Source organism: Silurus aristotelis (genome assembly GCF_946808225.1).
Source record: "Silurus aristotelis genome assembly, chromosome: 15".
NCBI lineage: Eukaryota > Metazoa > Chordata > Actinopteri > Siluriformes > Siluridae > Silurus > Silurus aristotelis.
In genome coordinates, this window is record NC_139588.1 from 12,716,796 (window position 1) to 12,740,276 (window position 23,481).

General features: G+C 37.7%; 1 protein-coding gene across 2 annotated transcripts in view; it reads right to left on the reverse strand.

Annotated features, from left to right (window-relative positions):
- klhl29 (kelch like family member 29) overlaps window positions 1–23,481 on the reverse strand; it is a 189,102-nt gene that overhangs the window by 62,499 nt on the left and 103,122 nt on the right. For both annotated transcript variants that reach the window (XM_083562105.1, XM_083562106.1), the window contains 2 exons: window positions 17,127–17,274; window positions 13,555–14,046 (listed from right to left, as the gene is read on the reverse strand). In XM_083562105.1, the coding sequence (XP_083418231.1) occupies window positions 13,555–14,046; window positions 17,127–17,274 (640 nt within the window). The remainder of the gene's footprint in view (window positions 1–13,554; window positions 14,047–17,126; window positions 17,275–23,481) is intronic.

The window sequence follows — 23,481 nt, forward strand, 5'->3', positions numbered from 1 at the left end:
CACTTCCCCAGGTAAGCAACGCACACACAGTCATCCAAATAATTAAAAAGAACATGTGATTCATTGGATGTGGCAACCTTTTTCCATTGCTGCATGGTCCAGTTCTAATACTCACATGCCCACTGTAGATGCTTTTGGCAGTGGACACAGGTCAGCATGGTCTTTCTGATGGGTGTGTATCTATGCAGCCTCATAGACATCAAACCTTTCCATGTAATCAAACCAGACAGGCTAGTTCTGCCTCAGGCACCCCTGACCTCTAGGCAGTTCCTTAATTTATTCGTTCATTCTTTATTTCTTTATTTATCGATCACACACACACACACACACACACACACACACACACACACACACACACACACACACACACATATATATATATATATATATAAAAGGGGTGTAATAGTACACAAAACTCATGGTTCGGTATGTACCCCGGTTTTTAAGTCACGGTTCAGTTCAATTTCAGTGCGGTTAGGGGGAAGAAATGCGAAACATACGCCTGCATGGTTAAATAATATATAAAAAATTTTAAATAATATTTTATACAAATAAATTTCGTATCAACGCAATTGACTTTTTTTTTATTATATTCATTGCATTGGCACAAATTATAATAATGAAAGAAAATTAAATAAATAGAAAAATTTTATTTAACTTTACATTTGTTAGAACCCATTTGGGTAATACAGATGTGTATGTGTGTGTGTGTGTGTGTGTGTGTGTGTGTGTGTGTGTGTGTGTGTGTGTGTGTGTGTGTGGGTGTGTGTGTTATATATTTTATTTTCTAAATTCTACATAACTGTTCTACTAATTTCAGCATACTTTAACAAATGTCTTCATCCCTTTATCTCACCACTTAATACAGATGTTCCGCAGGTAAAAATGATTGCATTCGTTACAGGCTATATATATATTGTCATAATTTCAATTCACCTAAGCTAAAAAACAATTCATGGTCATTCGTCATTTCGGATAAAGATACTGTTTTTCCAGCAATTTTGGAAAAAAAAAATCAGCTTTTTGTTTATTGTGAAATTATCCAGTATTTATAGTATTTAACACAAGTCTAAAAAAAAATGTCTGTAATTGTTTTTAAAATATTGAATCTCTATAAAATGGCAAATTTGGGTTAATAAAAGGCAGCATGCATGGTTTGTAATGAGGAAATTAGAGGGAAACGGCATGCCGTATTGAGATTTGTTCTCTGAAATTTTCCACTGCACCATGCGGCATCTAAGTGAACCAAGTTATTTTATCAGATGTCCAAATTAAGATGAAAGTTTTTGTTTATTGGATTTTATTTTTCACATTTCATCATTCAAAATTGTATTTCTGTATTAATTATTTATTAGACAATAATATCTATATATGAAATGTATTTCTAACAAAAAGTATATCAGCCTACATAATTTTGGGGAAAAGTATGGTTTCTTAGAATTGACTTAAAAAATGACTGTTTAATAACATTTTAAAGATAAGAATACATTTGCACATAATTTCATTTACAGTAAACATTTATTTGTATTAAATATTAGAATTGCTATCATGTAGTAATTCTTTTTTTTACTTTATACTTTTCTTTAAGCTACTTAAAATATAATTTTATATTTAAAATATTATCTTGGCTTATCATCTAATGCTAAAGTTACATAAATGCTAATCCTGCATTTGCTATTCTTTACTCATGATCACACCCATATGATATTATCATGTTATAGACTCTAAGACTCATTTACACTGAAGAGAGTACAGTAGAGAGACATCGCTGCACGAACATTCTTTTGTGCCGCAATAAAAGAAAAGAAGCTGCTTATGCGACGCGCACACTGTATCCATGACAACGTGGGTGACTATATTCCAGAAACGTAGTTATTTTAACCTCAGTTGATAAACTCATCCCATGCTAGATTAGTCTATATTTGCCTCAGTGCTGGGTTTTCAAACTGACCCAAATCTGCTTATCTTTAACCCAGTGTAGTATGTGTTACAAATTGCGGTGGATATCATGATGCTAAATTATCTTCCAAAATTCAGATTAGCATGTTGTGGAGCTGCCAGGATATCTTTTGTTTAAAAAACAGATATTAAATTTAGAAAGACTAACGAGAAGGTTCACAATAAAACATACTGTTATCTTGAGAAAATATCTCTAAAACACATCTTTGACCAGAGCAGTAATGAATTTCATTCTCAGAGACAAGTGAGCTGTAGGGTCAAGTACATAAGAGGATAATGTATATATATATATATATATACACACACACACACACACACACACACACACACACACACACACACACACACACACACACACACACACACAATGGTTGAAAGGCTGTATAAAAAAAAAAAAAAAACTCTGGCTGCACATCAAAGAAAGTGTGCTTCATACTCTAGGGTTTTTTTTCTGGAAAAAATCATGGAATAAAATCTGAGTTTTTGCTCATCAATCATACAGTGGCAAAGTGGAGCAAAATAGTCTACAGGCAGTGGTTTTGCAAGTGTTTTTTATCATAACCAACCTGATATTCTTTGCCCAAATTATTCTAAAAGGCACAAGATAACTTGATAAGAATGCGAGCCAGAGCCAGTAGATAACAGAAACTCTAAATCAAATAGAAATGCAGTGCTAACAGCTACGCTTTCTGAACATTTCAAAAGAGGTCCGCGGTCACAACAGGCTATACCTTACATGGCCACTTATACGAATGTATTTTAAAATGTTGTTTTAAAGTAGTATATAACTAACCTGTGCAGATTACGTTACCTTGTTTATATGTGATAAAACAAGGCTCCTTCTGTGTACAGCTTGAGATATTTTTTGAGATTCTTCTAAAAATTTCGGGCTCCATCACAAGAACATTATAAAGCACCGGTGCTCAACGTTAATCCATAAAGAGGCCTTTCTTATATCTAGCTTGGAAAAGGCAGTGCTCTCTCTCAAGCCTTGTCCATAGAGAGAGTTTTCACACTGTGGGGATTATTTAGCAGATAAACCAAAGGCCTCTCCTTGTATGGGAGAAAACGCCCTTCGGCCTTTGTGTTTCTTCTCTCCAATAGAATTCCAAAGAGCATGTGATATAGACCCAGGATGCATTCTGAGACCACGGGTCCACACGCACAAACAATAGCTATCAGGTACCTAGCTGTCCGCACAGAACAGGAGAAGTGCCAGCAGCCGTACGTGACGCAAGATCCATCAGGAGCGTGGCAGCAGCCGATCTTTCATTTTGATGTGCTTGAGCCACGAGCTGCTGTGATTCTTTCCCTCTAGGTTCACTCGCCTCCACTCTAATAGCTCTAGTTATTAATACTGCTGAGAAACGGTTTTGCTTTTCCAAAGTATCACCAGCAAAATGCATCCAAACAACAGCACAGTGAAATGCAGTAATGACATATAATAAAGCCATACTTCATCAGACACTACAGGCAAAAAATCTCCATGAAGCTGACCAATGGGGTGATTACCAGACTCCATCAGGATGGATGCTATTAAGCATGAAAATAACTAAAACACTGCAAACATTTGTTTAATGAAATGTTTAAGCACTTTAGTTTCAGGCAATCAGGAGAGGTTTTGGGGGTTTTACAGAGATGTGCACATTCAGCAGTGCAAAACCGGTCTTTACCAACTGCTTCAACTTATGTTGGGGTTTAATTCAAATTTCTTTTTAATGTGAAAAGACACTTTGTTGGGCTTTGCTGATAAAAAAGTATTATTATAATGTATATAATTTGTATAGTATTAGTAGTCCATTTTTTTTGTTACTTTAGTAGTCCATTTATTTGTTTTTTGTTGCTGATGTTATTGTAATAATAATAATAATAATAATGAGAATTATTATTATTATTATTATTATTATTATTATTATTATTATTATTATTATTATATCAATCAGTACTATTAATTCCACAGTAACACTGCATGCTATCTCTCTCATGCTATGTTATGCAGTAATATTTTGGAATAGTTTATTAGTACATTGTACCATGTATGTTGTACTACTCAGAGACACACACACACACACACACACACACACACACACACACACACACACACACGCATCACCGTAGTTTCACGTTCACGATAAAATTAAATAGAAAATTCCAGAAACACGGTATTTAATTAATAATTAACTTTTTTTTTTAATTTATTTATCATTTACATAAATTACAGCATTCATTATTTAAATAATTAAAATACGCACAAATTATTTTTAATATTAATTGAATATTCTTCCACATTATGAACAACCTTAAATGTGGATTTGGGTCATGTTCTTATTATCACTTGATTCAGTATTTATATGTCATTTTATGTCTTTTTGGAAGCTAAAGAAATGTTCTAAACATGTAATTTGTAAAAAAAAATGTTTTAAAGACAAAAAGCGATTAGTGTGGTATAAACATATAAATTCAGTTTAGTAATATCATAAAATCTCCTGTGCTAACCCAGCATTAATATTTTCACAAAAAATAAAGCATGTTTACCAAAGTTCTGAATATATCAGTGACGCATGGGACTACAGCCGTCTCGTCTGGACACAGCAAGACTGATTAAAAATACGAATGCCTTTTTCTTCTCATATGCATAGATTTTTTACTTAAAATTATTATTGCCGGCATCATGAGGTATCACTGCTTCATAAACACACACACACACACACACACACACACACACACACACACACACACACACACACACACACACACACACACACACACACATTAATGAGCAAACAGGGACACTGCCACCTGCATAATGATAGTAATCACAATAACTGCATAATAACAATGAATCTATGAGAAATCTGTGCCTCAGTAATGCCTCAATAGAAATTTACAGACCTGAAAACCGTGTGTAAGTCATAACTAAACATGGTCTTATGTTCTTTAATTCTTAAAAGAAAACATGCATACGGTGAGGGTGCAGGGTGAAGAGGCCTGGGGTTCAGTCAGCTTTCCAATTCATCTCAAAGGTCTTTAGAGCGCTATAGCAGGCCACTCATTATCTTCCACTTCAACCAATGTAAACCATACAGTATGTTAATGGAGGTCACTGTGTGCACAGGAGCCCCACCAAAGCACCAAAGACATCATATACAATTATGTCTCAAACCTTGGTCTACAATTTTGGGGAAGAAGCAAATAAGGCTGGACAAGTCAGGTGTCCCAATACTTGCATACTGTATGTCAGCCAATCTGCCAGTTTAACTGTTAAAGCTGACCAGACCATTCTAGTCAGGGTCATTAGGTATATATCCACATTGAGCAGTGTCTAAGAAATGACTCTGTCAGCTAATTTAACAGACAGCTTTATAGGTAAAACACTACTGCCTATTTCATGCCCAGTGCACAGTATAGCACATTAACATTTAACAAATGCCTATAAAGCCTTTGGCAGATAGATTAGGTCTGTTAATGGAATGGGGGAAAAAACTAGCAAGACTTAATCTGTCAACTTACTCTACAAGTTATGGTTTAATTTCCCAGGTAATGCAGCTCTACATTGACCAGGAGCATCACCTTGTTGAACAACGTAAGTAGTTTTTACACCTAGAAGAATAGCATTACACTACATCATCGATTTGTTTGCCAGAACTCGAGTGTTTGTGCTTCATGTCCAGGCAGAATAGTCCTATGTTCCAGGACTGTAATGTGCATAGGCAAGAACTAGAATGGAAACAAAATATAATGATAAAAGATTAACTTTATTTACAACCCACTTGTGAAAATCAAAAAATTAAAGATGCACAATGATCTATTACATGCCCTACACAGCCTATATTGTTAGGACACTTGTTGCCCAGCTTATTCATGCAATTCCAGCAGCCAATCATGCCACAACAGTGCAGCACACAAAATTATAGAGCTGCATTTAAATATGATGATCAAACAAAATTTCAGAATGTGAAAAATCTCAACACTGAGTGTTACAACAGAAAGACTCCAGTTCCACTTCTGCCAATAGAAATCTGAGTCTACAGTGGACACTTCTGCTGGACAATATGATGCTTGCAGATTGGAATAAAACATAATTATAACGACAGACTTTTATAAAGATCAACTGAGGTTCTAGATCTGCATCTGCATGGTTTTATACACTGAACTGCTGTCACATGACTGGCTGAAAGTCACATAAACAAGCAGCTATACAAGTGTTCATATTAAAGCTAGCTTTGAATGTGCACCTCGCTTTCTAGAATTCCGCCAGGAATTCTGGGAAAACTGTAATAATCCAGCCCCATACAAAATTATGGGGAACATAGATATGTGACATATCAAAACACAGAGCACAGAGGGGAGAGTTGATTGCTGGGTAATAAAGTGACATCACATGACCCACACGATGTGTGTCATATCGTATGTCATATTTGTGTCTTATCAAAAGACACTTTTGAGTGAGTAAAAATAGCTTTTTTGTGCTTTGCAGTAAAAGATTATTGTTCAGATTATTGTTCATTGCACCAGCAAACACCACTCACATTTTCTTCAGGAATGTAAATTCAGGATATTTATTATTATTATTATTATTATTATTATTATTATTATTATTATTATTATGTTTTTAAGTAAGTATAAGTATAAGTATATAAGTACAGTAGTAGTAGGAGTAGAGAAATTGAAAACTGGCCTGCAAAATTTTTGCCATTCAGTGCCATTATAATATTTATAAAATGTATAATAGTAACCAAGATTCTCTAGCTGAATGGCACCAGAATCTCGTGGCAAAAGAATCTTAATACATTACTGTTATCAATACATAACAGGATTTACTTTTTTTTGTCTGGGGAGTTTATATTTATCTTAACACCAAATACACATATGTTTTTATAATCACAGACACACATTTTCTTTTCGCTCGGCACTGCCAAAGCAACAATAAAACCCAAGTTACAGCCATGACACAAAAACAATCGTAAAATAAACAGCTTGATGCGGACAAAAGCCATAGTCACTTTGCTTATAAATTTTACACATAAGACTTTTCCTTGCAAACTTCAGCCAAACAGACAACAAATTGGAAACGGCAGGTTCACACTATAAGTTTGTCGTTTCAACTCAAGAAGAAAAAACATGTTCTTGTCTCTGCTGGGTTACAGTGGAGTCTCCATTTTGCAATCATTTTGGAGTGAATTACTTTTATGCTTGAGAATGGGATGCAAAACTATCAGGGTAAATGCTATCAGCACAGCTGGAAGATTCCATGATGACATTCATTGTGTCTTGCCATTTTCAACTTGCATTACATTGCTATTTGTGTTACCTTGTTTCTCATTCTGTAATTGAACACATTCTCATTAGTAGAGAACCCTGCATACTTCTATTTGCTATTTGAACAGGATGATGCTTTAGGGATTAAAAAAATAAAAAATGAAAAAAACATTATTGCCCATTTTAATCCCTGTGCACAATATTGCACATCAACATTTAACATATGCCAATTAATCTTTCGGCACAGAAACTGTCTGCTATAGAGCGCAGAGAAATGGAGTCCTAAACACACAAATCGATTTATGCTTGCAGTGTGCATAGAGCTGGAAATGATATGATTCCAGGGCGTCTCGCTGCCCTGAATTTCACCGGCTTGGTAATGAGCGGTAGAAAAAGCATAGCCGATCTTCATAACCCTTTCCTGTTGAGCTTCCACTCATGGCAGTGCAGGGGGTTGGATGGAGATGGGGGGTTTGTTGGGAGATGGGGGTTGGTAAACTCACACTGTTACCTCTTTACCGTTATCACAGTAAGCTGCACAGGACCCAGAAGGCAATTTGACTGGATATAATAAATGTCCCCCAGTTGCATATTTATATATATATATATATATATATATATATATATATATATATATATATATATATATATATATATATATATATATATACACACGTATATACACGTATATGTTTATACGTGTATATATAAAGTCTCTAGGCACTGATCATCCATTTTCTCTAAACCTTATTCACTGACACTGTGTTCATCATTCGACTGTGTAATGATGTACAACTGTGTAGCACAGCCTGCCAGCAAAAAAGAGATTTTGCCACCAACAAGCATCAAGGCCACTCATTTTCTCTGCTGTGTTTGTGTATGTGTGTGTGTGTGTGTGTGTGTGTGTGTGTGTGTGTGTGTGTGTGTGTGTGTGTGTGTGTGTGTGTTTTATTTCCATCTGGGTCCACATGTCACAGGAAGCAAGCAATCTGAACTTGAGTCTCTTCTTTAACCCACAGTCTAATCCCTCCTGCCATCAAATTTCCCCTGTCGCTCCTCTAATCACGCTGGCTCCCTCCTGAAAACAGGTCATTAAAGCGCTGTCTTCGATGGCCTGTATTCAGAAACAGAAGCAAGATGTGAGAAAAAAAAGAAATGACTAAAGTAAATGGGGGGAACCGAGAGAAATAAAAAGGGCAAGCATTAAAGAGAGAAACGTGACACATACAGTCAGAGAGAGAGAGAGAGAGAGAGAGAGAGAGAGAGAGAGAGAGAGAGAGAGAGAGAGAGAGAGAGAGAGAGAGAGAGAGAGAGAGAGAGAGAAGATGTGTGCAGTAGGTGACAAGCCGTGGACATTCGAGGAACGCCGAGTGAATAAGAGAGAACTCAATGTTTTCCTGACTGCATCTCTGAGTGGACCTGTCTGGTGACGGGCCATGTTATCTTGAAAAGCGAGTGATTAATGGAAGCGGTGCAGGGTTCGGGTACGGCCCAGTCGGCCGGTGCATGATCAATCTTAATGAGCTCTCTCGCTAGCTGTGCATTATATTAACTGCAAGGCCTGGAACGTATGGGCTCGCTGTGGGATTCTCCTTTCTAAAGCATGATAATGAGCACAGACTTCATCTCCTCTCCCACACTGAGCTTCACTCCAGCTCAGAATAATGTCTCAATGGAGGCACTCCGAATAATAATGCACAAGGGGCTGCCGGTGCCGAGGCAGCAGCAAAATCTATGTGGTGTGACACAGCCTGGGTTGCTGCTGTGTCTTTCTTCATAAGTGAGATGAGCCATCCACTATAATTACCTGATTGCTCAGTGAATGTTTACATTAAACGCAGTATTCTGAATGCATTTGTTTCTCTGTGACAGGTGCGCTGGTGAGTAAATGTGGCCTGCTTGTAAAATAAGACATTTATGAACAAGATATTCTGATTAAGTATAATAAACTCACTTTGCACATATGGTACTTCAATTATTTTATTTGTATTATTATTATTTATTTATTTTTGCAATTTTCCCCTTCTTAATCCTGTCTTTTTCCCTCTTATCCAAAAAAAAAAAAAAAGCTGGTGAACACGCACTCTACTGTGGCTGCAATTAGATTAGAGCTGGAAATCAGGTTTAACTAGAGTGCTGACGCAAACATGTGAAATGTTCTGTATCTTTAACTCATTCTGCAAAATATCTTTCTGAATGTCACATTCATGTCAGTAACTCTATCTATGGGGTCCATATTTAACATAATTTTTTCTTTTTTTTTTTTTATATTGATGAAAGCACATGTTACAGTATAAACGCTAACCCTATTTTTTTTATCAATATAAAAAAATTTGCAAAAAAACTTTCATTGGTCCATATTTTTTGTGTCCAGAACATCAGATGGCATTTTAATGATAGGTGGCACTTTTGTTACAGCAAAATTATAAAGCTACATAGGAATGAAAAAGACAAAAATATATAAAAATGCTTTAAAGGTAATCATTATAATGAACGACAAAGAATTAGGCACACGGTTACAATGAGTTATAAATATTGGCTTCATAACAATGGCAAAAACAACCATCTGGCAGAAATACATGAGTAGGCACATCAACAGTTCATATTTATTGCATGATTAATCTGCTTAATCTGTGCTACAGTGGTGAGCACAGCCATAAGTCAAAGCTTTGCTTGGATCTACCGAATCACAGTATTTTTGAACTAATCACAAAATAGAGGTTTCATCATCACGGCATTGTCTAATAAACCTGTCAGTCATATACACACCTCATACTTTTAAGGGATTTTTCTTCACCATGGAGTAGTATACAGTGATCAGATATATTTTTTATTCAAATATTAGAATTGAAATTTGAATTAACGTTATCAACATTATCATTAACATTTGAATTACAATGCGGCAGAAACTGCTGTTCGCAAAGCAATTTCAGAAACGTGAGTGAAGGAAAGTATCCCGGTTCCATGAATAGCAATAAATTGTGTACTTATTCAGTTCAGCTGTATGCCTCAGCTGTATGCTCAGGTCAGGCACTGACCAATTCAAACCAGCACGTGCGTGGGTAAAAAGAATATTTACCAATTTCAAATCATTCCACTTGAAAACACTTTAATTTATATGTAAATGTAAATATATGTGTAAATCACTACTCATCACTACTCTCTGATGATAATATTTCTTCTTGTATCTACTAATGATAACTATATTGCCAGCAGAAATACAATTTTCAAATCAAGTCAAGCATGTTCCTCATCTCAAGCGGCTTAAGACGAAAGAGAAAGCAGCGGTATTTGGATTAAAATTTGCATCAGCTCTTCAAATGTGACATTTTTAGTAGAAAACATGAAGTGTCTGCATTTAGGTTTGTATGTTGCAGGTGGATGGCTGTGTGGGAGTATATGTGACAACATTATGAGCTCTAACCCTCAGTCTGAGTGCAACACTCATGAGGTGGCCTCTCGATCACGCTGCTAACTACCTGTCCAAACTGATTAGTGTTCTAATTGAACTGTCTAGACGACCTGGGGTTTAGTGGGGAGAAATCAGGAAACCGGGGCCGGGACAAAGACGTAAGCTTCAGCTACAAAATACCTCCAAGTGAGACACAAAATAATATATCCTGAAAGTGCTGGAGCGTCTGAATATAGATTGCGGCACGTGACCGCATCTCATTTTCCATTTCAATACTTCCACTGCGATAAGCAAAGGAACAATAATATAACGAAACGTATTTTGGCAGTCGACGGGAGACCTTTTCGCAGTGCTGGTGTCTGATGTGGTGGATTTCAGACACACAGGAATGTGAACGAAGAGTGGCTCTATTTCAAAAAAGTAGCATTGCACCATCCATCACTTCCTTATCCCTGTAGTGCTGTCAAATGACCCCGTTCCCTGGTTTTTCCTTATTAACATCCATTTACAAGGTGAACAGCAAGACGGCTTATATAAGGCATGATCTATGGCTATCTTTTTCCTCTCTACAACCCTGGCACGGCTGGGAAGGTATGGTTATTCACTGTATGGCCAGAGGCTGTTCTTTCCTGCTGATACAGAACCTGCTGGAAAGCCTGTGCTCTTGTTTCAGTGTCAACACCACACAATACACCTTCATCATTCCACACTTTCTGATGCAACTTGCCATGAGGTGACAGCTTGAGAAGTTAGAAGCACCACGCATGGAGCAACTGCCCCCTGATGGTGTTGCTTCAAAGTCAGAAATCCCAGAATTCCTCTACTACAAAAAAAATTCAGGGCTTGAAAGGGGGCTGTGATTCATGGCCCAGAATGCCTTTAAATACACACAAGGAGACACGCACACAAATCAACACGCTCACTGGCACTTCTTAACTCGTCCTCGTTCTCACTCAGTTGTTCATGTGGGCAGGTAATAAATTGCTCTCGTAGAAGCCACAGGGCAAATCAACGATGTACTCATGCCTGTGAGCGTTTCTCCTTTTATTAAAAAAAAACATAACTGACAAATGCCTCCGGACTGTGAAGGTCAAACAACAGTAAAACACACCACATTAGTACACGCGCACGCACGCACTCACACACACACGCACTCACACACACACACACACACACAGTGGTGAAAAGCCAGAATTCCTCCTTATGTGCAGAATGAGCTGCAGCTGAGGTAAAATACCACACGGACGAAGGCCAGTTTGAAAGGAGCACATATGGTGTATGATATGTGCACCTTTGATCCTTCTGACCATATGATCCTTGTCAAGGTGTCATCTGAGGAGGACCTGGCCTTTTCAAATGCAGCCCCAGAGCCAAGGACACGAAGGGCTTCACTTATTGGCGTGCCACCTCGTCTCTATCACAGCTAACCTTTTCAGCACGTTGCACTTAGCCATGATGTGGCAATATAAAGAAGAAAAAAAGAACACTTCTCACGTCTGCTTGAGCACGTGCTGACTTTATAAAACCTCTCTCAATGGGGGACAAGGCTCGAAAAAATCCACAGTACTCACCACCTCTGTAGCAACACCAGGAGGGCTCTCAGATTTGTAAAGAGACCAGTTGGAAAAGAGGACATGGCCGTAAGAATGTTTTTCTAAAGTAAAGTGTGGTAGACTCCAAGATTTCGATGGCTCTAGCTACTGTACAATTGAATACTCTGCCAAGCAACTATGAAAAAAGCAATTATTACAGGAGTATTCAGCAAACATTTTTGAAGGTGCAGCTACACGTAAATCCTTGCTTACAATGGTCAGCGTAACCAAATGGTGACAACAGCTACATTTGATTATTACTTCTTAACTAGAAATAAGATATTGATTTGAATTAAAGCCATGGATTCTGAAAAGGTGAGCCTCGAAGACTAGCATGCAGTAATGTATTCTTTTGCTGTCAATTCACTATTCCCAACCAGGGTAACTAAAAACATTTCATTGAAATAAATCCTTATGATAGCAAGATACATTACAAAATGACTTCAAAATAGTATATGCTGCAGAGTTCACACTGGTTCATGCTGAAAAAAAACTAGTCACTTAAATACAGTCATTTTCCTCCAAAGCATCCCCGCTGCAGCAGATTTTAAGTGCTCAGTTCGATCCACTGAAATACAATAATGCATTCACATCTATACCATGAGCCTGCATTTGACAAACTGTCCTTGATCATGTTCCCAGAAAATAATGTACTTTACTTCTCATGACAAAAAAAAAAAAAAAAAAAAAAAAGTGAAATTATTATTTAAAAATGGAATCATGGCATGATAGTATTTTGAAAAGCAATGAACATTTAAATGCAGGTTAAAAAAATTTGAAACCTTTTAAGTGGGCTATGTATGACTACTTCAAAACTATCTCTAATTTTTTGCAGCTTAAAAGACAAAGCTGGATCAGCGTGGTAAGTAAATTGCTCGTGTTTTATAAAGCTCATAAAAACAAAATCAAATAAGCTTAAAAGCCAATTCAAACCTAGATTAAAAGGTTCATTAAATGCAAAAATTGCTCAGGGAATACAGAACATCTGTGTCGGGCTGACAGGGCCTAGTCCAAGGTTATCTTGTGCAAACAACAATTTATTACCACAGAACTAGTGAAGTCTCCTCAGCACATGAGTCTCAGAAGGAGAGAAGTTCTCAAACAAAGCAACACATCCAAGTGACATTTGTTACTGCTGAAATCCACCACCTTGGAAGTGCTTTGATTAAGTTGGTCCTGGGGTTTATTTTAACAACCTCCCAGCAGCATGTTTTGTAGCATCTTTCATTGCCAACATCAAATGCAATTTCCTGGAAGAGATAATATATGACAACCCTGGGCAGGTTTGTTATTTTTAAAAGGCCATACTTTCCCATGGCTCTAGTTTCTTACCTTTAGGATGCCCAGGATCTGTGAACTCGTACTTCCCCATGCCCACTGTACGAAGCATCTGCAGGCCATTCGAGCCCTCCTGATTGGCTGATGCGGGTGAAGGCTGCCCGTTGGTCAATGGCAGTGCAGCAGAAGGCAGAGCGGGCAGCTGCATGAGTGGGTGAGTCAGGTGCCCGTTGCCCACTATGCTGTGTCCTCCAGCTGGCATGGGCGAGGGAGTGATGGACGGCTGGTTAGTGCTGTAAGGCGACTGATTCTGCAGGCTGAGCACCAGACTGCCGTGTGGCTGGGATGAGTGCGGAGGAACTTGGAAGTGTGCACTAATGAGTGGGTGGTGAGGAGGGACTTGGGTCTGGATGGCAGGGGTCACACCTATGACAGGCGACTGGACAGAAGCTCCCTGGCTGTAGGCAGGAGGCTGAGGCAGAGTGTACGAGTGAGCTAAGAGACTCGGCTGACTCACTGCAACCACCGGAGGCGCCCATGGAGGCCCTGGAGGAAAAGTAGGAAATACTGTAAATGGCATGGAAGAAGTTACACATCGGCACTTTTTCATACCACATGAAGCTGTTTTTGATATAACAGTCATTGTTCGTATTTCTAACACTATTATTTACACGGTAGTAGTAGTAGATGAAGTCGTTATAGTGTAGTGATAATTATTTTACTAATAAATATTATCATTGTTGTTATTATTACTATTATTAATATAGTGTTATTAGTATCACTCAGTTTGAGTAATGCCAGATGGAAATCTTGGATGTTAAGAGAAAGAATAAAATAAATGCATATATTGACAGTGCAAAACTAATACAAGGTCAATGTTTGATGGCATGCTTACAATACATTTTGTCCCTTTCATTTTGTTAAAGTCAATTCCAGCATACTTTTCAGGTCTCTTATTATATGACAGATACCAACCAGGGAAGATGAAGGCTATTTCATGTTTCCTCCGAGATGAATGAAGCCAGCTAACTACAAAATTTTAAAACAGGTGGTTGTGCTATGTCACAGAGCAGCATAATCCGAATATACCTTGAGGAAAGCACAAGTTGCCCTTTCTACACATTCATGAACTTACAGACCCACAATTGTCTCGTGTTGCTGTGAATGTCAGGAGAGAGACAGTATGCCACCCAGACAGCCCAGCCATTTTTAGTCTCTTGGACTCCTGACCATAGACTGCTGTGGTACTCTTAGGATTTGAATTAACAAGTGAATAAGATTTTTTTAAGTTACCTACTTTTGAAGTCAAAAAGAGTGGTTTAATTCTGGGGTCTCGCCACTTTGACTGCTGTAACAGTGTTGTGTGTTTGTCAGTTTGCAGATATGTACGTGCCAAGATTAAAAATGACTCATAACACACCACTCGCATAATAAATCATTTTATAAATCTGGCCTTAAAGAACAATGCATTTATCTTGCATCAGCAGTTTCTCAGCTACACCACATTTACTTCTGTAGGTCTGAGACTGACTCTTCCCCAGAGTACTGTATTAACTAATGAATTCACTAATTAATTCATGTATCACTGGATCTTAGTGCTATGTATGAATAATATAGTGTCAGAACGTTTCCTTCATATCCTGAGTATATAAAATATATACATACACACACATACATATTTACACACACATGACTTTTCCAACCATATGTGGTTCTTTGCTGTTCTTCCTCAAAGTTGGAAGCACACAATTGTATAGGATGTCTTTAGATGCGAGTTACATTTTCCATTAATTTGAACTAGGAGACCTAAACCTGTTCCAGCATGACAATGCCCCTGCGCACAAAGCCAGCTTCATGAAGATTATGATTTACATGGATTAGAGTGAAAGATCTCGAGTGGCCTGCAATACAGCACTGAACTCAATCCTACTGAACACCTCTTGGCTAAATTGAAAAGATAACCGCACCTGAGCCCCTCCACACACTTCATAAAATCAATGTAGTCCGTTTGTCCTGGGTGTTACAGGTACTACAGGTGGACCAAAACCAGAGAAATGGCTCATGGGAAAACTTATCCACATTCACAGGCACAATTAATCTCATGAATATTCAGCCACATTGGACCTGTGCCCTGCTTCCTCTGGAAAAAGAACAAAAATAGCACAGAAGGCCTATGGGGTACTTTATACCGGGAGGGGAGAAAGGAAGATTTAAAAAAACATTATTCATGACACTAGCCCTCGTTGCACTGTAGAATGCATACAGGGAAAGCTAGTAATGAGAATAGATGATCTACTGTAGCCTGGGTGAGCATGTTGTCTGCATTATTCAGTACAATCTTATGGCTTATCAGAACAGAAAGCACAGGATGCCGCTTTCCCAAACGGCACCTTGATAAAACTTTCAGTTGCTATGGATGTGTATCGTTTTTTTCTAAAAAATTTATAAGTTCGATCACTCACCACTTCAGGCTTTTTTTAAAAGATATAAAAGACTTTCTAAAGGTTTCTTCACCATAATTATATTCACAAGACTTCACTCATAAGCTGCAAAGTTAATGACAGCTTTTTAGTAGGGAAAAGTGATTGTATTAACATAAAAATGAATCCTGGACGTGATGGCTCTTTTGTCTCCTGTAATTAAAGTGTGTTATGATGAAATATTAGTGGGTTCATACATGACTCTTTGGCCTTTTTATGACTATTTCAATTTTAACATCTAATTAAAATCCAAAAACTTGCATTAAAAAGTCTGAAAAGAAAGTTTAAGGAAAAAAGAACTTCATTCCTTCATTCATTTCGAGCTGTTAGCGAGATCAGTGAAGTTTGCTTCAATTAAGTGGAGCTGATTTCAGAGCTAATGGAGCTCAGGCAGGGTACTGTAAGTGTGAGAGGAGCCTAATGCGAACACTGCCTCCCTCTGGGAGCCCCTCAATCACACAGTCACACATCGTGAGGGGGTCATGGACAGAAAGGGCCGGTCACCATGTCCAATCACCAAGGTCAAAAATAACGACTCTCTCCACAGGCAGGTTCACCCAGCTGGAGCAACACGTCGTCCTCATTAAAACCTTGCTTGAATTAGTGATTAGTGTGGGTCTACTCTGTCTGAATAATAATTAACTCTTTTTTTTTTTTTTTTTTTTACAATGTAAAATGTAACATGTAAAGCACTCGCTGTGCCGATATCAAAACAAATTTCAGTGTGACATGCGTCCCGATTTGGTAACTCACTCGTAGAGTTCGAGTCCTCTTTCAACACATCCTGAATGATTTAGCATGCTAACATTAGAAAGCTGCCAGAATAATGGGAGAAAATTGGCAGCTCTCAAACAACGATTCAGAATTCATCTATGCAGGAGGATGTCAGAGGCCTTCAGGGCTTAACCCCAAATATACTTATTATACATGTCACACTTATTTTTAAATCTTAGCACTGTGTGCATGTAAAACTGAGATACCAATGATTTACAATATTGTCATGTATTATAATAATAATGAAGGCAATCAGACTCAGTATTAGAAAAATCCATTTTTAAGTAGATATATTTTCTTATTTTGAACATGATAGTATTGTTTTCCAGTGGCCAGGGCTGACATAGAGAAAGGTTAAAGAGGGCAACATACCTGCTGTGTCGTTCTCTCTGTGCTGTTTGACTGGCGGCTCGTCCGTGTCCCATGGCGTGGACTGGTTGATGGGTGTTTGTCCCCACCTCAACCCCGGAGCCAGAAGCAGCGCAGGCATCTGATTCTCACCAGGAGAAAGTCCAGCAGGCTGAAGAAATTAACACAGAGCATATGCGTTAGCCAGACAAATAAAAGACTGACAAAAGCAGCACTCAGAGTCTTTGATTTTCAAAATCCCACTGAGGAATAAATGGTCCTCCTGCATCTACAGGAGGTTCCTAATAATAGAAACATCTTTGAGGAATGGGGAAGATTTGGTGCCATTAAAACAAGGCAAAAATGCAACACAAATTAGAGAAGTAAAGGAAGTAAATCACAGAGTGGGGAAATAACAGAATAAGATGAATAAAATGCTGTCTACTCTTTCTCAATGTATTATCACTGTTCTGTGCATTCCCTTGGTGTGTTTTATATATTTCGCTCTAAATATATTTTTTGTATATATTTAATACCAAAAATTAAAGGGCCAGTATGTCATTATAAGGGAATTTCTGTGTGGCAAAAGTATGTCATTACAGGCAAAACCCAGAATGCATTTCATATCAACAGCTCAGATTATCAGGGCTGTTAAGTGAAATATTTGGAAATACCTTTCTTTTAAAGAAGCATTCTTATTGTTTTGTATTTTAGGTATTAAATTTTGAAAAAAAAAATGAATGCAATGAAATAGTATCATATACAAAACCTAATAAGAATTTGTGAGAAAACTGAATAAAAATCTTTTAGTATTCCTCCTGCTCTGTTTCTCATTTATTACAAATCTTATCCAACTCATTTTCAATTTATTTCTATTTCCCTTGGTCTCTTAAGTATTTAATAAGATCATTTTTTATTTATAAGCATTTGAAAAGAAAGTTCTGTGCTAAGCATTTTGAGGCTATTGTGTTATCAATTGTTTTCCAATAATGTTTTTTTTTTTTTTTGGCCTTCAATCTGCTTAAATGTTAAATATACTGTATATATTGTATTTGGTAAAACAAAAAAAGAATAAAGCAAAAATTATGCCTCCTCATTAAGAACACATGCATGCAACCCACTTACTCATGCAATTATCCACCAATTATCAACCAATCATATAACAGCTGAACATACTTCATTAAATCATTGGCAGGTTAAAAGCTTCAGGCCTGTTTGCATTTACATTAAATATCAGAGCAGGGAATCTCATGGCCAAGTAACTCTTTGGATATTTTGGAAAGTGCCTATCTCCTGGAATGTTCACACGCAGCAGTCTCAAATGTCTACACAGAATGGTGTGAAAAGTAGGAAAGATCCAGTAAGCGGCAGGCAGAAAAACTTTGTTTTATCAAAGAGGCCAGAGAAGAACAGCCAGACTGTATCAATCTGACAGAAAACCTTAGAGTAACTTGTATAACCACTCTATACAAATGTAGTAAAAAAACAAAAAACGATCTCAAAACACACTGTGCTGTACCTTGGGGTGGATAACCTGTAATGCCAGTACACCACATTGAGAACAGGAAGTTTAGGCTACAAAGGCCACAGACTCAAAGAAAATGGATAGTGGAAGACTGTGAAAGTACAACTTTTAATGTGTCGTGTCCACTGTGTGTGTTAAACCTGAACAGACTACACCGTATCTAAATCTCAAATCATGTGTGTATATTCTACCTGCCCACTCAGGAGGCAACACTAACACTGATCAATACAACTGCGCTGCAGCATTCAATCAGAGGACCTTCATAGGAGTTATGAGAGATCACTGATAAATTATGCATGGACAGCCATTTGACAAAAAGCCAGTATAAATAAGAAAGTAAGATTTAGCTCAGGCACTTTCATTGTGGGTTACGCTCTGAATTCAGAGTACTGTTAAGAGCTGTAATAAGAATTAAACACCTAAAATGATCATCAAACATTGTGCTCTTTCTCTGGTGTTAAACTCTTTTTATGGGTCACGTTTAGCCTCATTTGTTCCAGTTCATTCCCTCGCTCACACCAGGGATGAAACCGAGCACGTAGTGTAGCAAGACATCTCCTCAAATTCATTCAACAAGCCAAGTACTTCGGACAATTTCATATTTCACAAGCAAATATGGCAAACAAAAGACCACTGCATGACAAATGACCACAATGACAGTTTGGAAAGTTTGCTTGAACTTGACGGTGAACCGGCAGTGAAGCGGACGAATTAGTGGACCCTATGTTACACAGGCAAGCTATAGAATGAGCGTTAACCCCGATTCACAATCTAACCCTGCACTACACCCAGAGTTAATGGAAAAGACTCAGTCATCAACCCTTTGCTCTCATCCGGAACTTTCCCTCCATTCCATTATCCTCCCTGACCTGAAGATCACTTAATCAATTTATCTGACAGCGCTTTTAAAAAGCAAATGTAGTTTTGCTATGCCGGGCATGGCAAATGAAATTGTAATGCAATTGTTATAGTGATACACTTAAAAAGGTAATATTTAATTGTTTGAAACTGACTGTGGTAGGGGGAGCGTAGCTGAGCATCAGTTGTGGAAGGAGAAGTGACTCAGACTGGCAAGCAAAACATGATTCTTACTTGTCTTACTTGTATTTATTTGTTTCTTTTTGTGCTTTTTCAGTAACTGCCATAACCAGTCTGAGCTTGCAAATTGTGGAACACACACACACACACACACACACACACACACACACACACACACACACACACACACACACACACACACACACAGGCTGAGCATGAATTTTAACTTGATAAGGTGAGAGCCTTGAGTATTTTTTTTTTGTTGTTGGTTGAAAGCCTGCTGAAATGCATGGACCGAACAAATGCAAGTGATCAGCTAACATTTCATCTGTCTCCACAGTGTTCCTCCACAGCCTCAATTTTTGCCGCAATAATTTCATTCTAATATAATAGTTACGGCTCCTAATACATAATCGTCTGGTGAATCGATCACTTCCTGGTTCATCATAGAATTTAATGGGTCACAGTCCTAAATTCTGTCCTACTTTACAGACCCTGACACACTTGACAAACAGAATGAATGATCAGAGACTCAGCAGAATTGTTTTCCTGCTATTCTTTGAGGGGGCTACATTGATCTGTTTTAAATATTAAAAAGCTATAGCCTTATTCATGGAAATGGCATGGCACAATAATTCTCTGCTATGAGCCCTCTCTCATAGCTTAATAGCTTTCCTCCACTGCTTATTCTTGGCATCGTATTTCCTCTAATCCTAATGATAATGCTACATTTAAATCTCCTGCTACAATAATCTCCCATGTTCTTCCTGTGCAGTTGTCATAAAAAAAATTGGGCTTTGCTTATTATAAACACAATTTCACCATTCCAGTGCAGATTTAAAAATATTCTACAGTTGGCAGTAAGACAAAGAGCATATTAGACTGTTATGTGTGCCACTTGACATCAGTGATGCTGTTGACAAGAACATGGCAAGATGCAGGTCTAGCCGAGCGTTGCGCATTTTCGTACTTTTTAATTTGTCGCCGCTCTTCCCAGACCTTGCTTCCCTTGTGACCCATTATCGCGGTGTGGCAGATGGCTTTCCTCTGACTCAACAGAAAACAGGCTGGAATTGTGTGCATGTGCGGGTGTGTTTTTGCGAGACACAGAAAGAGAAAACCAGGCAGCCAAGACAAACATTCTTCTCAAGCTTCTCAGTACAATGAATTTTGATGTTTATAGCTGGCATTGGTGTGGAATTCCCCTGGTGAAAACTCTTCTGAAGGCACTGCTTTTTGGTCTCTCAGGGAGATGGTTCAAAAGATGTTGAGTGTGCTATTAAAATACATAAACACACAAATCAAATTTATTGATATTAAAATTTTAAAAGTGCAACTGAGGGGAAAAGGAGCCATGGGTCTTTGTGTCACATCACTCAATGCTGATTTTGACATTTTAGAAAACGTCTTTTTCACTGACTATATCATACACGCATAACCTACGCCCATTAGATTTCTTAAATGCCAGTGCATTTACAGTACGCAAAGGAATGAGAAAAATCAATTCATTCGTTTCTGGAAGATATTCTCTAGACCAGGGGTGCAAAATACGTCAAACGTGATCTACCGGTCGATCGCAAAGGTAGTGTGGGTAGATCGCATGACCAAAAAAAAAAGATATTTACTTATGCATTTTTATAGTAGGTAAATAATTTTGACTCATTTAATAAGTAGCTTGCATGTTGAAAAGGTGTGTGCACCCCTGCTCTAGACCATTCATACATATGTATATGAGATATTCTTCTCTGTCAGCGGTGGCAAAAGTACACACATCCTTCACTTAAGTAGAAGTGAAGATACTCATGTTTTAAAATACTCTAATGATTTATTGCTTGAAAATATATTTATTTAGTTTTTATATCTAAGTGAAAAAAAGGACGTCCAGAATAAACGTGTGTCGCACTGAAGATTTTAATTTTGCCCCTTTTATATTTATTTATTTATATTTGTAATAAAAATGGTCAAACAGAAATTCATGCAAGCAGAGAAAAGATGATGATCAGGTGATCAGGAATGTCTCTGTTCTTACTCATCACTGACTCCCTCTGTCTCAACCACGTTAACCCCAGACTTCTTATTGCCTAGTGTCCTGCTCATTGTTAGCTTCATAAACGAACTTACACCTGTGGTGTGTGAGAGCCAGGAAATGATACACCAGTGGATTGAAAAAGCTTCGCAATGACAGGAAATCGGTTGATGGGCTGAAAACAAAGTGCAAAGCGAAGAAAAATATCGACATTTCACCAAATAGATTAAAACTTAAGTAACGAGTCTGTTTTGAAAATGTAAGAAGTAAAAAGTACAGATATTTGTGTAAACATTTAATGAGTAAAAGTACAAAGTTGTCCGAAAAATAAATAGTGATACCAGAAAAATCAACTTAAGTACAGTACCGAAGCATTTACACTTTGTAAGAAAGTATTTGCACTTTGTTGCTTCCCACCTCTGTTCTCTATCATGTGAAAGCTAGGTCACAAATCTTCCCTGAAGTGCCCTAGCTCGCTGAATTACCATAGATACACACTCCCCTTTCAGCACTGCATTGTCAGAGGAGTACACACTGCGTCTCACTTCATACCCTGTAGTACTCACATGCAGCATTTCAACGCACAACAGCATTCAACATTTATAGTGCATTAATTGCATTATGCATCTGCTGACTGCTGTGCAGTAGTGTGGGAACTGTACATGTTGATACTAGTAGTGGCTTATGGAGCAGCACACCGGAGGCACTAAACATGATTGTGGAATGATCTCAGCATGCCAAAGAGACCATTGTGAGAGCACAGAAGTCAAGAGCCATTTGTCTTTATGGGCCAGATGTGTGTATGTAAGAGGCGCAGCACAAAAGACAACTTGATGCGCTCGCAAAATGCGCTTGCTGTGCCTCTTAAAAAACGAACGGTGAATTTACAAAAGCTGTAGCTCGTCGCTGTACCTGGGACGTGCATTTTTTAAAAAGTGTAAAATACTGAACCAAGAGCTCTCGAAATGCTCTGCACTAAAGAGGAAACGTGTGTTCAGCGACTTAGATCAAGTTCCTATTAAATAAAGAACTAGAGCAAGTGAAAAAGCAATCAATACAGCTAAAACGCTATTTTTAATAATAATTGGTTTTAATGAAAAAACTGCTGTGTACAAAATAAACATTCTATAAAAGTCTGCAATTAAACTGTAGTCAATTTTTGCGGTCAACTCCAGCTTCTACAATACAAAGGACACTGGCAATGGCCTTTATTGTGATTAAGGAAAATTGGTTGAACGTATTTCTGATGCATGTGCTCTGTGCAGGGTTGCCAGATCCATGTGACATCAATGTTAAATTACTTTTTTAGCACTTTCAATCATAATTCGTAAAAATCCTTGTTTTATTATGAATTTTGTTATTAAAAAAAACCATTTTTCAAGAGTATAGCTGCATGAAAACAGCACTGACTATAAAGCTCAGAGGAATATGCGTGTTGGAAATGTAATCTGTTTTTGAGAGGCAAAATCATGTGCATTACTGGTCACTGCAATTTGTGCATCAGTTTCGCATGTGATTTTGTCTCTCATAAGAAAAGTGATAAAAAAAAAAAAATTACTTTAAATGGAGTAGGTAATCGTGATGTCCTAGTTTATGTAATTCTTAATTTAATGAATAAATATGTAGTCAAAAAATGCACAAAACCTGCAAGAGCTTTTATCCAGAACGGTGTAATTATGGCTAAAAGAAGCACATAATATTTATACATGTGTGGAATATTTACTGTGCAAAGTGCAGAGCAATTGTACTGCTCAGGCTAGACCTTCATACACAACACATTCAACAGAAAG